The sequence below is a fragment of the Thalassophryne amazonica genome, chromosome 15 (assembly GCF_902500255.1).
Source record: "Thalassophryne amazonica chromosome 15, fThaAma1.1, whole genome shotgun sequence".
NCBI classification, from domain to species: domain Eukaryota; kingdom Metazoa; phylum Chordata; class Actinopteri; order Batrachoidiformes; family Batrachoididae; genus Thalassophryne; species Thalassophryne amazonica.
This window is the reverse complement of record NC_047117.1, coordinates 95,199,095-95,216,219: the sequence shown is the minus strand read 5'-3', so window position 1 is coordinate 95,216,219 and position 17,125 is coordinate 95,199,095. Positions and strand designations below refer to the sequence as shown.

The following is a 17,125-nucleotide window of genomic DNA, read 5'->3' as shown; positions in this document are numbered from 1 at the left end:
GACAGAAGGTGTGTGCCAACCTCATGCTGCTTCCTCAAAAGTTCCATGAGGCCATGATACTGCTCGCTGGAGCGTGCAGAGCGAGGTGACGTCCGAGAATGAGACAGGGAATAATCCTCCTCACTGATGGGAATGCTGGGAATCTGGATTAGAAACACAAAGAACAATGGAAATAAAACCCTGAAATAAGAGGAACCTGATCTGCTGTCTGTTGACTCATCAGCACTTAGCAGGTTTTAATGAATACGCTGTCATACCCGTGGAGCTAACAAATATAGAACTGTGCGTAGGTTTAAGACACATTAAGACAAGTCCAATAAGTCCCCTACAGATTCTGAAGCCCGTTGGTACCACCGCTCCTCTGGATTCTGGACCGTGAAGCAGATGAGTATCTGCAACTTGCAGTGTACCACACTCCAGGCTGACGCAGGTCACTTCCCCGGCTGTGACCTGGACCCACTTTCAGCTGAGTGGACTGAGACAATAGAAATTAAGCGTCTTGTCCAAGAAAAGACAGGTGGCACAAGCAGGATTTGAACCCTGGTCTACATACAGGCAGACTGGCTCCTGATCCACCATCCACCATGTAAAAATACTGTTTTTAATCTGCTGTTAAAAAGTTAGTGAAAACACACACACACACACACAGTGTGTGGTTTTGGTCCATGCTAGTTTATGCGTGACATGACTCCACCACTAAGATGAAGAGGGTGACACTGGACATGAATGAAGGTGTTAATGTTTGTGTTGTTAAGTCCATGTGACACAGTAAGTCTGAGGCAGACAGGAAACAAGACATTTCAAATTAACGTCAGAGTAGGCGGAGTGGGGTCAGAGGTCAGTCATCAAATGACATCAAAAGGAGTTTCCTTCTTCCCATCCATTCAGTAACACTTGGGGAGGTGATGGTCTAGTGGTTAAGGTCTTGGGCTTGAGACCAGAGGATCTTCGGTTCAAATCCCAGCCTAACCAGAAAATGACTAAGGGCCCTTGGGCAAGGTCCTTAATCCCCTAGCTGCTCCCAGTGTATAGTGGGTGTGTTGCATGGCAGCACCCTCAAATCGGGGTGAATGTAAGGCACTATTGTAAAGTGCTTTGAGTGTCAGGTGCAGATGGAAAAGCGTGATATAAATACAGTCCATTTACCACCATGTTTTCTGATAAACATCTCACAGATAAAATGAAAACAAACGAGCTACCTTAGAGATGTCAACAGGTAGCCCAGCGGTAGCAGCGGTGATCATGGTGTCCAGTCCTTTGGCATGTCTGAGGTGCTGCGCTGCTGCCGTCATGTCCTACAGACGAGACAGCGGGTGAGAGCGGGTGTACAAGAAGAACAGGTCAAGCTGTGGTCAGACTTTACCTTCATGTGTTTGGAGTGCAGCGCTGCGCGCATAAATGACTGTCGCCTCAGCAACAGGAAGTCCAGCTGCTGCTGAGCTGCAGAGAGAACGAAGCAGAGGACAGGTGAGAGCTGGTCCCAGAAACAGTCAAACACGGTGTGGAAGAAAGACGCTGTGAAGGGGTCTCACACCTTTAGGTCCCAGTTTAACGGCTGCAGAGTCGCCAGGAGCCGGAGCAGCAGGAGATTTTGCTTTGTGTGTGTGTGGAGGTGCGGCTGGCTGCAGAAACACAAAGTACAAGATCGGGATCACACAAGTAAACCGACCGAACACACAGAAGGTTCATCTGCAACTCCGACACACCTCAAGAGCTCCACGACACTCACACTCCATCCGTTTAAAGGAAATAATTACTTCTGCAAATCAGTAGAATAAAGGTTTAAAAAAAAAAAATCTTATTAGTAAACGGAGCGGGTCGCGGGCTCAACTTTATCTAAAGTCTGGGTCTTTTAGTGAAGCTTAGGGCTAGTGGCCGGCGATCACCTTAGTACAGTAATGTTCAGAATAATAGTAGTGCCATGTGACTAAAAAGATTAATCCAGGTTTTGAGTATATTTCTTATTGTTACATGGGAAACAAGGTACCAGTAGATTCAGTAGATTCTCACAAATCCAACAAGACCAAGCATTCATGATATGCACACTCTTAAGGCTATGAAATTGGGCTATTAGTAAAAAAAAAAGTAGAAAAGGGGGTGTTCACAATAATAGTAGCATCTGCTGTTGACGCTACAAACTCAGAACTATTATGTTCAAACTTTTTTTTTAGCAGAACACCCCCTTTTCTACTTTTTTTTTTACTAATAGCCCAATTTCATAGCCTTAAGAGTGTGCATATCATGAATGCTTGGTCTTGTTGGATTTGTGAGAATCTACTGAATCTACTGGTACCTTGTTTCCCATGTAACAATAAGAAATATACTCAAAACCTGGATTAATCTTTTTAGTCACATAGCACTGGTCAATAACAAAAATTCATCTCAATACTTTGTAACATAATCTTTGTTGGCAGTGACAGAGGTCAAACGTTTCCTGTAAGTCTTCACCAGGTTTGCACTCACTGTAGCTGGTATTTTGGTCCATTCCTCCATGCAGATCTCCTCTAGAGCAGTGATGTTTTGAGGCTGTCGCTGGGCAACATGGACTTTCAACACCCTCAACAAATATTCTATGGGGTTGAGGTCTGGAGACTGGCTCGGCCACTCCAGGACCTTGAAATGCTTTTTACAAAGCCACTCCTTTGTTACCTGAGTGGTGTGTTTGGAATCATTGTCATGCTGGAAGACCCAGCTACGTTGCATCTTCAATGCTCTCACTGAAGGAAGGAGGTCTTGTCTTAAAATCTCACGATACATGGCCACGTTCATTCTTCCCTTAACACGGATCAGTCGTCCTGCCCCCTTTGAAGAAAAACAGCCCCAAAGCATGATGTTTCCACCCCCATGCTTCACAGTAGGTATGGTGTTCTTGGAATGCAACTCAGTATTCTTCTTCTTCCAAACACGACAAGTTGAGTTTTTACCAAAATGTTCTATTTTGGTTTCATCTGACCACATGATATTCACCCAGTCCTCTTCTGGATCATCCATATGCTCTCTGGCAAACTTCATATGGACCTGGACACGTACTGTCTTAAGCAGGGGGACACGCCTGGCACTGCAGGATTTGAGTCCCTCTCTGCGTAGCGTGTAGCCTTTGTTACTTTGGTCCCAGCTCTCTGCAGGTCATTCATCAGGTCCCTCCGTGTAGTTCTGGGATTTTTGTTCACCATTCTCATGATCATTTTGACCTCACGGGATGACATCTTGCGTGGAGCCCCAGATCGAGGGAGATTATCAATGGTCTTGTATGTCTTCCATTTTATTACATTTGCGCCCACAGTTGATTTATTCACAACAACCTGCTTGACTATTGTAGATTCACTCTTCCCAGCCTGGTGTACATCTACAATGTTCTTCCTGGTGTCCTTCGACAGCTCTTTGTTCTTGGCCGTGGTTGAGTTTGGAGTCTGACTGTATGAGGCTGTGGACAGGTGTCTTTTATACAGATAATGAGTTCCAACAGGTGCCATTAATACAGGTAACAGGTGGAGGACAGAAGAGCTTCTTAAAGAAGAAGTTACAGGTCTGTGAGAGCCAGAAATCTTTCTTGTTTGTGGGTGAGCAAATACTTATTTTCCACTATAATTTACAAATAAGTTCTTTAAAAATCCTACAATGTGATTTCCTGGATTTTTTTCTCATTTTGTCTCTCATAGTTGAAGTGTACCTATGATGAAAATTACAGACCTCTCTCATCTTTCTAAGTAGGAGAACTTGTACAATCAGAGGCTGACTAAATACTTTTTTACCCCACTGTACACACACACACACACACACACACACACACACACACACACACACACACACACACACACACACATATATATATATATATATACACACATACAGTGAGGAAAATAAGTATTTGAACACCCTGCAGTTTTGCAAGTTCTCCCACTTAGAAATCACGGAGGGATCTGAAATTTTCATCTTAGGTGCATGTCCACTGTGAGAGACATAATCTAAAAAACAGAAATCACAATGTATGATTTTTTAATAATTTATTTGTATGTTACTGCTGCAAATAAGTATTTGATCACCTACCAACCAGCAAGAATTCTGTCTCACACAGACCTGTTAATTTTTCTTTAAGAAGTCCTCCTATTCTGCACTCTTTACCTGTATTAATTGCACCTGTTTGAACTTGTTACCTGTATAAAAGACACCTGTTCACACACTCAATCAATCACACTCCAACCTGTCCACCATAGCCAAGACCAGAGAGCTGTCTAAGGACACCAGGGACAAAACTGTAGACCTGCACAAGACTGGGATGGACTACAGGACAACAGGCAAGCAGCTTGGTAGAAGACAACAACTGTTATGATTATTTATTAGAAAGTGGAAGAAACACAAGATGACTGTCAGTCTCCCTCGGTCTTGGATTCCATGCAAGATCTGACTTTGTGGGGTAAGGATGATTCTGAGAAAGCTCAGAACTACACAGGAGGACCTGGTCAGTGACCTGAAGAGAGCTGGGACCACAGTCACAAAGATTACATTAGTAACACATGATGCTGTCATGGTTTAAAATCCTGCAGGGCAGCAAGGTCCCCCTGCTCAAGCCAGCACATGTCCAGGCCCGTTTGAAGTTCACCAGTGACCATCTGGATGATCCTGAGGAGGCATGGGAGAAGGTCATGTGGTCAGATGAGACCAGAATAGAGCTTTTTGGAATCAATTCCACTTACCATGTTTAGAGGATGCGAACAACCCCAAGAAAACCATCCCAACCGTGAAGCATGGGGGCGGAAACATCATACTCTGGGGGTACTCGTCTGCAAAGGGGACAGGACGACTGCACCGTATTGAAGGGAGGATGGATGGGGTCATGTATTGCGAGATTTTGGCAAACAACCTCCTACCGACTACCAGAAATCTTAACTTCAAGCTTGATGAATTTTCAGTCGGTAGACAGTCTTGCAGATAGCCTGAATTTAGTGCTAAAAACCACACTTGATAAGACTGCGCCTCCTCTATTAAGGTCATGCCTTCCCAAGGCACAGACACCTTGGTTCAACTGTTATTTGCGTGACCTTAGGCAGAAGGCTAGAGGGCTGGAACGGAAATGGCGTAGTTCCAAACTAGAGGTGTTCCACCTTGTGTGTCGTGAAGCTATTTTAGATTATAAGCATGCTTTATTATCTATGAAGCAGGCCTATTACTCTGAATTGATAAACAAAAACAAGCATAACTCAAAGTTTTTGTTTGATACGGTGGCATTTCTTATTCGGGGACAGCCACCTGTTGGTCATTCTCCCTTTTCAGCACAGGACTTTCTGGACTATCTCGAAAAGAAAATAGAAGATATTAGGTTGAGCACATCTCACCATACTTTGGTTCAGTCACTGTATCCAGCTACTGAGCTGGGGACTACTACCTAGGTGCTACCTAGATTCACAGAATTTAATAGTATTTCACGAGGTGTGCTGACGAAACTCGTGATGTCTACTAAAAACACAACTTGTTCATTTGATCCTATACCAACAAAATTGTTTAAGGATCTTTGGCCCATTCTTGGGCCGACTGTGTTGGAAATTGTTAACCTTTCACTAAACTATGGATCTGTTCCAAATTGTTTTAAATCTGCAGTGGTTAAACCACTACTCAAGAAATCTAATCTTGATCCTGGTGTACTGAAAAATTATAGGCCGATATCAAATCTATCATTCTGCTCTAAAATTCTGGAAAAGGTGGTTTCAAGGCAGCTTGTGGACTATCTTACTGAGAATGACCTTTTTGAGCCACTGCAGTCTGCTTTTAGAAAACATCAAGAAACAGCACTTATTAAAGTAGTTAATGATCTTCTGCGAGCAATGGACTCGGCTACTACTACAGTATTGGTGTTGCTGGATCTCAGTGCTGCGTCTGACACCGTTGATCACCATATTCTACTTGACAGGCTAGAAAACTGTTTCGGGATTACTGGAACTGCTCTTGCGTGGTTGACGTCTTATCTGTCTGGTCATTCCCACTGTGTTTTGTGCAATGACACTACCTCTGATTTCCGTTCTGGGTCCCCTGCTTTTTTCCCTGTATATGGCACCCCTTGGGAAGATTTTGCGGCGTTTTGGGGTTGCTTTTCATTGCTATGCTGATGACACTCAGTTGTATATACCGATAGCTGCTGGAAATCCTGTCCACATAAAATCTTTACAGGACTGTCTCGCAGCAGTGAGAAGTTGGATGTCTAGCAACTTTCTACTTTTGAACTCTGATAAGACTGAAATGATGGTTCTTGGTCCAGCAAGACATCAGCATCAATTTGATCAGCTAGTGCTTAGCCTAGGTTCATGTGTTATACATCATACTGACCAAGTGAGGAACCTTGGGGTAATTTTTGATCCTACGTTGTCTTTTGACCTCCACATTAGGGACATTACGAGGACTGCTTTCTTCCATCTAAGAAATATAGCAAAGATTCATCCCATCCTGTCTATGGCTGATGCTGAGACTCTGATTCATGCTTTTGTTTCTTCTAGATTGGACTACTGTAATGCTTTGTTTTCTGGTTTACCACAGTCCAGCATCAGGGGTCTTCAACTAGTTCAAAATGCTGCTGCCAGACTTCTGACATGAAGCAGAAGGTTGACTATATGACGTCGGTTCTGGCATCCCTTCACTGGCTTCCGGTCTCTCTGAGATCGGGTTTTAAGGTGTTATTATTGGCCTATAAAATTGTTCACGGACTGGCACCCCCTTATCTGGCCGGCCTGGTTGAGTCCTATGTGCCGACTAGGGCTCTACGTTCACAGGGTGCAGGACTATTGTGTGTCCAGAGGGTGAAGAAAAAGTCAGCGGGCTACAGAGCTTTCTATCACTGCACCCCAGCTCTGGGGAATGATCTGCCTGCGCAGATATGACAGTCGGACTCTGTGGAAACTTTTAAAGCCAGGCTGAAGACACATTTGTTCTCCCTGTTTTATCATTAGTATTTTATATGATTGTGTCTTTTTTTATTCCTTTTATTTTATTTCTTTTACCTTTTTATGGTTAAATTTTTTTTTATTGTGTTTTAATCTTATTTCATTTTATTCTGCTTTTAAATGATGTTTGTGAAGCACCTTGAGGCAATTAGTAGTGATTTGGCGCTATATAAATTATTATTATTATTAAATTATTCCCACAGTAAGAGCATTGAAGATGGGTCGTGGCTGGGTCTTCCAGCATGACAATGACCCCAAACACACAGCCAGGGGAACTAAAGAGGGGCTCCGTAAGAAGCATTTCAAAGTCCTGGAGTGGCCTGGCCAGTCTCCAGACCTGAACTCAATAGAAAATCTTTGGAAGGAGCTAAAACTCCAAACCTGAAAGATCTAGAGAAGATCTGTATGGAGGACTGGACCAAAATCCCTGCTGCAGTGTGTGAAAACCTGATGAAAAACTACAGGAAACATTTGATCTCTGTAATTGCAAACAAATGCTACTGTACCAAATATTAACACTGATTTTCACAGGTGTTCAAATACTTATTTGCAGCAGAAACATACAAATAAATTATTAAAAAATCATAGATTGTGATTGCAGGATTTTTTTTTTTTTAGATTATGTCTCTCACAGTGGACATGCACCTAAGATGAAAATTTCAGACCCCTCCATGATTTCTAAGTGGGAGAACTTGCAAAACCGCAGGCTGTTCAAATACTTATTTTCTTCACTGTAAAACAAACACAATAACAACAATATATATATATATATATATATATATATATATATATATATATATATATATATATATATATATATATACACATACATACATACGAGGTCTATTAGAAAAGTATCCGACCTTATTATTTTTTTCAAAAACCTAATGGATTTGAATCACGTGTGATTGCATCAGATAAGCTTGAACCCTCATGCGCATGCGTGAGTTTTTCCACGCCTGTCGGTTGCGTCATTCGCCTGTGAGCAGGCTTTGAGTGAGGAGTGGTCCACCCCCTCGGCGGATTTTCATTGTCAGGAAATGGCGGAATGATTTGGGCTTTTTTTCCCATCAGAATTTTTTCAGAAACTGTTAGAGCCTGGCAGCTGGAAACCATTAGAAAAATCTATCTGGCTTTCGGTGAAAATGTTTCGGGCTTGGTAGAGAATAAGGAGTGTTACTGTCGCTTTAAGGACGGCCCCCAGCGGCTGTGGGGCGCGCCGCGCTCCGAAGTCGCCATCGACAGGCTGAACGACCATTTCATTTCTAAACGGATGGCTGTCTGGATCCGTGACCATCGTGTGCCATTTCTCTGGTTATCACAAGAGCTGGACATCAACCATTTTCCGGCAGATTTCACTTTTAACAAGAGATTTTGTCATGGAAAGCCGCGCTGAGGCTTCGGGCGTCACGATGGATTAGCTACTGGAGCGAGACAAAACCACCTCCGTTTTGGTCTCACAGGACGGCTTTGAGATGGCGTTCAGAAAGCTGTCGGTGGTTTTTCCATCGAATGATTATCCAAGAAATTGTGGATGTGTCTGGACATGCCAGAACATGTCCCGTGAGGCTTCATCACGGCGTTGCTTTGCGCCATGCGGCACCGCCGCGACGCGCGGAATTCCTCAGCACGTCTGTCTCAATGTGCCGAAAAAGTGCTGATGTACACGTCTTTTTACAATTCCTGTGCTAGTCAGACGACATCCCGGATAAAACACAGCGTCCAGTTTGGAAATGAACGGCACATTCCACTGTTACAGGAGTTTTTGTCATAGAAAGAGGAGCGGAGGCTTCGCGCAGTGCCGCATGGCGCAAAGCAACGCCGTGATGAAGCCTCACGGGACATGTTCTGGCATGTCCAGGCACATCCACAATTTCTCGGATAATCACTCGATGGAAAAACCACCGACAGCTGTCTGAACGCCATCTCAAAGCCGTCCTGTGAGACCAAAACGGAGGTGGTTTTGTCTCGCTCCAGTAGCGAATCCATCGTGAAATTTTTCTAATGGTTTCCAGCTGCCAGTCTCTAACAGTTTCTGAAAAAATTGTGATGGAAAAAAAGCCCAAATCATTCCGCCATTTCCTGGCAATGAAACAACGACGAGGGGGCTGGACCACTCCTCACTCAAAGCCTACTCACAGGCGAATGACGCAACCGACAGGCGTGGAAAAACTCACGCATGCGCACGAGGGTTCAATCTTGTCTGACGCAATCACACGTGATTCAAATCCATATGGTTTTTGAAAAAAATAATAAGGTCGGATACTTTTCTAATAGACCTCGTAGAAAAGTATCCGACCTTTTTATTTTATGCAAAAAATATATGGATTTGATTCATATGTTTTTATATCAGCCAAGCTTGAACCTTCGTGCGCATGCGTGAGTTTTTTCATGCCTGTCGGTTGCGTCATTCGCCTGTGGGCAGGCTTTGAGTGAGCACTGGTCCACCCCTCTCATCGTTTTTTCATTGCGAGGAAATGGCGGAATGATTTGGGCTTTGTTCCATCAGAATTTTTTCAGAAACTGTTAGAGACAGGCAGCTGGAAACCATTAGAAAAATTTACCTGGCTTTCGGTGAAAATTTTATGGGTTTCACAGAGATTAAGGAGTGTTACTACCACTTTAAGGACGGCCCACAATGGCGCACGGCGCGCCGCGCTCTGAGCCGCGATCGACAGACAGAAACCACCAGATCATTTCTAAACGGATGGCTGTGTGGATCCGGGACCATCGTGTGCAATTTCTCTGGTTATCACAAGAGCTGGACATCAGCCATTTTCGGGCAGATTTCACTTTTAACAAGAGATTTTGTCATGGAAAGCCGCGAGGAGGCTTCGCGTGTCACAACTGATTCGCTGATGGAGCGAGACAAAGAACACCTCCGTTTGAAGTGTCAGAGGACAAGTTGGGACATGCCCAGCTCTCCACAATTTCTCTTATACTCAATCGACTGGTAAGCCACTGAAAGCCGAGATAGGCATGTCCCATTGTGGGCCGTCCTTAAAGTGGTAGTAACACTCCTTAATCTCTGTGAAGCCCATAAAATTTTCACCGAAAGCCATCTGAATTTTCCCAATGGTTTCCAGCTGCCTGTCTGTAACAGTTTCTGAAAAAATTCTGATGGAAAAAAAGCCCAAATCATTCCGCTATTTCCTCGCAATGAAAAAACGGTGGACCAGTGCTCACTCAAAGCCTGCCCACAGGCGAATGATGCAACCGACAGGCGTGAAAAACCTCACGCATGCGCACGAAGGTTCAAGCTTGGCTGACGTAAAAACATATGAATCAAATCCATATATTTTTTGCATAAAATAAAAAGGTCGGATACTTTTCTCACAGACATATTTATATATATATATATATATATATATATATATATATATTCTCCCACACATTCTCCCACTCCTCCATACACTCCTCCATACAGATCTTCTCTAGATCTTTCAGGTTTGGAGTTTCAGCTCCCTCCAAAGATTTTCTATTGAGTTCAGGTCTGGAGACTGGCCAGGCCACTCCAGGACCTTGAAATGCTTCTTACAGAGCCCCTCCTTAGTTGCCCTGGCTGTGTGTTTGGGGTCATTGTCATGCTGGAAGACCCAGCCAAGACCCATCTTCAATGCTCTTACTGAGGGAAGGAGGTTGTTTGCCAAAATCTCACAATACATGACCCCATCCATCCTCCCTTCAATACGGCGCAGTCGTCCTGTCCCCTTTGCAGAAGAGCACCCCCAGAGTATGATGTTTCCACCCCCATGCTTCACGGTTGGGATGGTTTTCTTGGGGTTGTTCTCATCCTCTAAACATGGTAAGTGGAGTTGATTCCAAAAAGCTCTATTCTGGTCTCATCTGACCACATGACCTTCTCCCATGCCTCCTCTGGATCGTCCAGATGGTCACTGGTGAACTTCAAACGGGCCTGGACATGTGCTGGCTTGAGCAGGGGGACCTTGCTGCCCTGCAGGATTTTAAACCATGACAGCATCATGTGTTACTAATGTAATCTTTGTGACTGTGGTTCCAGCTCTCTTCAGGTCATTGACCAGGTCCTCCTGTGTAGTTCTGAGCTTTCTCAGAATCATCCTTACCCCACAAAGTGAGATCTTGCATGGAATCCCAGACCGAGGGAGATTAACAGTCATCTTTTGTTTTTCCACTTTCTAATAAATAATTATAACAGTTGTTGTCTTCTACCAAGCTGCTTGCCTGTTGTCCTGTAGTCCATCCCAGCCTTGTGCAGGTCTACAGTTTTGTCCCTGGTGTCTTTTATACAGGTAACAAGTGAAACAGGTGCAATTAATACAGGTAAAGAGTGCAGAGTAAGAGGGCGTCTTAAAGAAACATTAATAGGTCTGTGAGAGACAGAATTCTTACTGGTTGGTAGGGGGTCAAATACTTATTTTCCCCACTGTACATATGATTGTAAACATATGAATAAAGTACAGTTTAAAAAGTGGATGTAAAAAATGGAATAGGGTAGTGATTGAACACTGGGGGCACTGTCTGTTCTTCCTGAAGTCCATGATGAGTTCTTCTGTCTTATGAACATTCAGGGCCAGGTTGTTCTCTGAGCACCAGAGTAACAGTTTCTCCACCTCGACCCTGCACGCTGTCCGTCCCCGTCACAGATGAGTCCAACCCCTGTGGTATAATCTGCATTTTTTTTTTTTTCCAAATTCTTTGTTTATTTGGAGAAGCAAATGTTAAAACGCATCCCTTTCGGGTACAATAGAATGACCACACCTCGATTGGGGTAAGGAAAAAGAAAATGTATTGCTAATCCAGGTTTTTGTATCATGGAAAAAATTATAATAATAAAGAAAGAAAACAAACAAACAAACAAACAAAAAAAAATCAATAGAACAGGTTAGCGGGAGGAGGAGGCTTACCACAGTCATCCCTGCATCAGGGAAAGGACACTTCTGAGTGTGCAAGTTAACAACTGAACTGGAATGGATGTTTACATAATGCACACAATCTCACTAAACGGCTTTCCTTCAATTTACAGTGAGAACAGGTTTTACATATTCTGTCCATTTGGACTAAATCCTGAAAAAAGATTCCTTTTGGCCCTTCATTGAAAATGTCAACCTCCCCAGAATGTAAATGCTCTGAACAATTTCAACCCATTGTTCAACTGTGGGTGCTTCTGCTTTTAACCACTTAGCTAGTGATCATCTTTTTGCTTGCTGCCAACAGATTCCTGTCTTTCAGACTCCAGCTGTCCAATGGTATGTCTCCAAAGCACAGGGCTTCACAGCTGCTAGGAATGTCTTTGTCAGAACGTGTGGGAGCCCGTCTGCCATGGTGGCTGGACCCGCAATGCAAACTCCTAGACTAGGCTTAGGTGTGGGAGAAAACATGGTCTTTATTCCAGGCTCTGGTTCGGTACACATGTGATCAAGCAGCGGAGGAGAGGTACAATCAGGATCAGGCAAAAACGCAGTCATGGTTGCGTAGGGGTCAGAGGCACGAGCAAACACAGACATCCGGGATGAGGCAAGAGGCATGGTCGAGGAAAACAGAGCAGAGGTACGATACACAGCAAGGCAAAAATCAGGACTGACAAAGTGAGCTGGAATGTGTACGAGACAACAAACTGGCACTGGTGTGGTGACTGGGAGGAGATTAAATAAGTAGGGGTTAACAAGGTGCATAAGAGAAGGATCTAGAAAGGGGGCGCAGTTTATGGACAAAGAGTATGGATGGGGCAAGATTGGGAGGAAAGGAGTGTGCAAACTGGAGTGAAGTAATAGACAAAGGCGCGTGAGCTGGTGCAAGAGTGGGAGTGAAAGGAAACACAAAGCAGACAGAGGCAAAGTGAGGGAAACAACATGATGGCAGGTACAAGGGGTGGAGTGAACATAATTAACAGGGCATGAGGGCTAACAGGGAAACAATGAACAGGCTAAACATACGACAGAATAAAATAGAACAGAACAGGAAATCAATACTAGAGCAAAAACTAACCAGGAACAGACTAAGAAATCGAAACCCGATATAAAAGTACAACCGAAACGAAAACAGCAAAAATAAGCAGATGATAACTGAAAGATAAACAATGAAAACACAGACTGGCTGAACAAAACAAGAATGGAACTGAAACATGGGTGAAATATAAAAGTAACAAAGAAAGAAAGTGACAAAGCAAAAATAGAACATAGAATAAACACATGATGAAAATAACAACTAATAAAACAAAGCTGGGTCAGATGAAGATGCACTAAAGGAGCCTTGATCAGGGCGGGGCATGACAGTCTTTGGGAAAGATGTTCTTTAGGTGCTCACCAAGCTGCACCCAGAAGGGTCTGATCACTTGACAACTCCAAAAAATATTTCAATTTCAATTTATTTTCATTTATATAGCACCAAATCACAACAGAGTTGCCTCAAGGCGCTTCACACAAGTAAGGTTTAACCTTACTAACCCCCAGAGTAACAGTGGTCAGGAAAACCTCCCTCTGAGGAAGAAACCTCAAGCAGACCAGACTCAAAGGGGTAACCCTCTGCTTGGGCCATGATACAGACATAAATTACAGAACAATTCACAAAACAAATATACAAGAAATGCTGTTGGTGCACAGGACAGGAGGGTCTCCAACACAAATACCACACCCACCTCTGGATGGAGCTGCACCTTAAACAGAATCAGGCATCAGAAAGACAAAAAACACTGTATAATTTGTTAGGATTAAACAACAAGAAAAACAGAAGAAATACTAAGTTGATCGCCGGCCACTATCCCTAAACTTCACTAAAAGACCCAGAATTTAGGTAGATGAGTTGAGGCCGCGACCCGCTCCAATTACTAATAAAATGACTTGAAAATCTCCACAGAATCTGACTGTTTTATTGATGCAGGGAGATCATTCCACAGAACAGGGGCACGATAAGAGAAAGCTCTGTGACTCACAGACTTCTTACTCACCTTAGGGACACAAAGTAATCCTGCACCCTGAGAACGCAAAGCCCGGGCCGGTACGTAGGGTTTATTTAGGTCAGCTATGTAGGGAGGTGCCAGTCCATGAACAATTTTATAGGTTAGTAGCAGAACCTTAAAACTGATCTCACTGGGACAAGAAGCCAGTGAAGAGACGCCTAAATGGGTGTAATGTGGTCGAACTTTCTGGTTCCTGTCAAAAGTCTGGCTGCAGGATTTTGAACCAGTTGGAGACCCCTAATGCTGGACTGCAGTAAACCAGAAAATAGAACATTGCAGTAGTCCAATCTAGAAGAGACAAACACATGGATCAGGGTCTCAGTATCAGCCATAGACAGGATGGGACAATATTTCGCAGGTGGAAGAAAACAGTCCTCATAATATCTCTAATGTGGAGGTCAAAGGACAATGTAGGGTCAAAAATTACCCCAAAGTTCCTCATTTTGTCAGTGTGATGTATGACACACGAGCCTAGGCTGAGCGTTAACTGGTCAAATTGATGCTGATGTCTCACTGGACAAAGAACCATCATTTCAGTCTTATCACAGTTTAAAAGTAGGAGGTTTCTAGACATCCAACTTCTCACTGATGCAAGGCGATCTTCTAAGGATTTTATGTGAACGAGATTACCAGCAGTTATGAAAACGATTTGCATTATTTGTGCCACAAAGTCTCCAGCAGGTGTCTCCATTATCCTGATATTTTTTCTGGGCAGGACTTACAAACAGTTCCAACAGAACTCCCTCCGTGTGTTGGAGCTTGAGGTCATCCATCGCAATCTGTGTATCTTTTCCCACCTTTCAACTGAAATAGAGAGATTTCCTTCTTTCTCCTACTTAAGCCTTATGTAATCTGTGTCACACCATTTAAATAATTGAATACCATTATATAGCCAAGAAACAACTTCAGTGCATGAATCTGATTTCAACACAGACAGAAAGACAATGAAAAATCCTGAGTCAACTGTTTCCTGGGTTTGTCATAGATTTTGATCAAAATAGGTTCTAACCTGCAGGTATCTGTAGAAATCATCATTTTCCAACCCATAAGACCTCTGCAGTTCCTCAAAACTCTGGAACACCTCTCCTTCGATAAATGTACAGGTGTTGGTCATAAAATTAGAATATCATGAAAAAGTTGATTTATTTCAGTAATTCCATTCAAAAAGTGAAACTTGTATATTATATTCATTCATTCCACAGACTGATATATTTCAAGTGTTTATTTCTTTGAATTTTGATAATTATAACTGACAACTAATGAAAACCCCAAATTCAGTATCTCAGAAAATGAGAATCTTGTGAAAAGGTTGAATATTGAAGACACCTGGTGTCAGACTCTAATCAGCTGATTAACTCCAAACACCTGCAAAGGTCTTTAACTGGTCTCTCAGTCTGGTTCTGTGGGCTACACAGTCATGGTGCAGACTGCTGACTTGATGTCTTGTCTGGACTAAAGACAAAAAGGACTCTGGACTGCTGCTGAGTGCTCCAAAGTTATGTTCTCTGATCATTTCCTTTGGAACTCAAGGTCCCAGAGTCTGGAGGAAGAAAGAAGAGGCACAGAATCCACGTTGCTTGAGGTCCAGTGTAAAGTTTCCACAGTCAGTGATGGTTTGGGTGCCGTGTCATCTGCTGGTGTCGGTCCACTGTGTTTTCTGAGGTCCAAGATCAATGTGGCCGTCTATCAGGAAGTTGTAGAGCACTTCATGCTTCATGCTGCTGACCAACTTTGTGGAGATGCAGATTTCATTTTCCTACAGGACTTGGCACCTGCACACAGTGCCAAAGCTACCAGTACCTGGTTTAAGGACCATGGTATTCCTGTACTTAATTGGCCAGCAAACTCACCTGACCTTTAACCCCGTAGAAAATCTATGGGGTATTGTGAAGAGGAAGATGCCACATGCCAGACCCAACAATGCAGAAGAGCTGAAGGCCACCATCAGAGCAGCCTGGGCTCTCGTACCACCTGAGCAGTGCCACAGACTGATCGACTCCGTGCACAGTATTGATTACGGGGGGTCGGGGGGGGGGGGCGCTTTAAAAGAACAAGTCAAATTTTGCATGCGCACTGAGAAACTTGAAACTGGCTTATTCACATTTAAACGGTAAAATGCTCTCACTCGTAAAACAAACGTAGTGCACTGCAAGTAAACGTCATCAAAGCCATTTAAAGATCTCAATCGTGAGTCACCTTTTTGTGGATTAAAGTTACTAACCAGGACTTTGGTGCGATCAATAAACGAGGCTCGTCCACTGTGTCCCACCGGAGTTTTTATTCGTTCCTCATTAACGTGGCTTTTCTGAGGAGCAGCCAACCCTCAGACCCAGACTGGATCATTAATATCTGACACTTCACCACTTCATCAACTGAAGTTAAAGATAATGTCCTCCCTTATGTGAAACGTGACTCCTTCCTTCAAATGCGCGCGGTGTTACGGGTGTCACGTGGGCTCACCGACAAGCTGAAGTTACAGCCCCTCGTGTAAAAAAGGAGAGAAGAAAAAAAATATATATATATAAATCCTTCATGTGTGGTTTTTGTGTAACTTCACTGATTAAGCACTTTTCTTCCAAGTGACTCATTCTCTGCTGGTGCCACCGTCTGTTAGCAGCTGGGTGCAGGTCCGACAGATAAAGAAACTCTACCTTCATGTGTAATTTAAGCAGCTCTGCTCCCACTTCCTCCATATTTTGAGTCGTCTCCTCATTTTTTTCCAGCCGCTCCTCTACTTCATTAATTCTTGCATTCATTTTACTAATTTCCTCCTTAAATGTCGTTAGTTGTTCCTTGTTTTCTTTGCAGAATTCTCTCAGTTCTTCTAGCAACACCTCTAAGTTAGCCATCTTTTCTGTTAGCTTGTTGCTACTTAGCATTTGCTTGAACTGTCGTCTCTGTAACTAACTCTGTCCTTTATTTTACAGAGTGTTAAATAGTAGTAAGGGCTTCGTTCTCTGTCTTACCCCTTCTTAAGGCTTTTCGTGGTGTTATACTACTCGGATGAATGGGAGTATTTCTGTAATTTCTCTGGTTACCGAGCTGTCATCACTACGATCTTCCGACCGGAAGTCCTCCTCTACATATTTTATGATGTGGTTGGTTGGACTGACAGGTCGAAGCTGGCACAGAGAGGTTGGAGAGTTTTTGGTGGAGAATGTTGGTGATGATGGTGTTTAACAGATGGAGAACCAAAAACCCCTTCACTAAAACATCACGTAAGCCCTGATGACCCAGACATGCACGACTGGACAGACCC

General features: G+C 43.4%; 1 protein-coding gene across 1 annotated transcript in view; it reads right to left on the bottom strand.

Annotated features, from left to right (window-relative positions):
• cc2d1a (coiled-coil and C2 domain containing 1A) overlaps positions 1–17,125 on the bottom strand; it is a 76,738-nt gene that overhangs the window by 35,873 nt on the left and 23,740 nt on the right. The window contains exons 13-16 of the mRNA XM_034187729.1: positions 1,535–1,622; positions 1,364–1,440; positions 1,200–1,295; positions 21–143 (exon numbers count right to left, since the gene is read on the bottom strand). Coding sequence (XP_034043620.1) covers positions 21–143; positions 1,200–1,295; positions 1,364–1,440; positions 1,535–1,622 — 384 coding nt within the window. The remainder of the gene's footprint in view (positions 1–20; positions 144–1,199; positions 1,296–1,363; positions 1,441–1,534; positions 1,623–17,125) is intronic.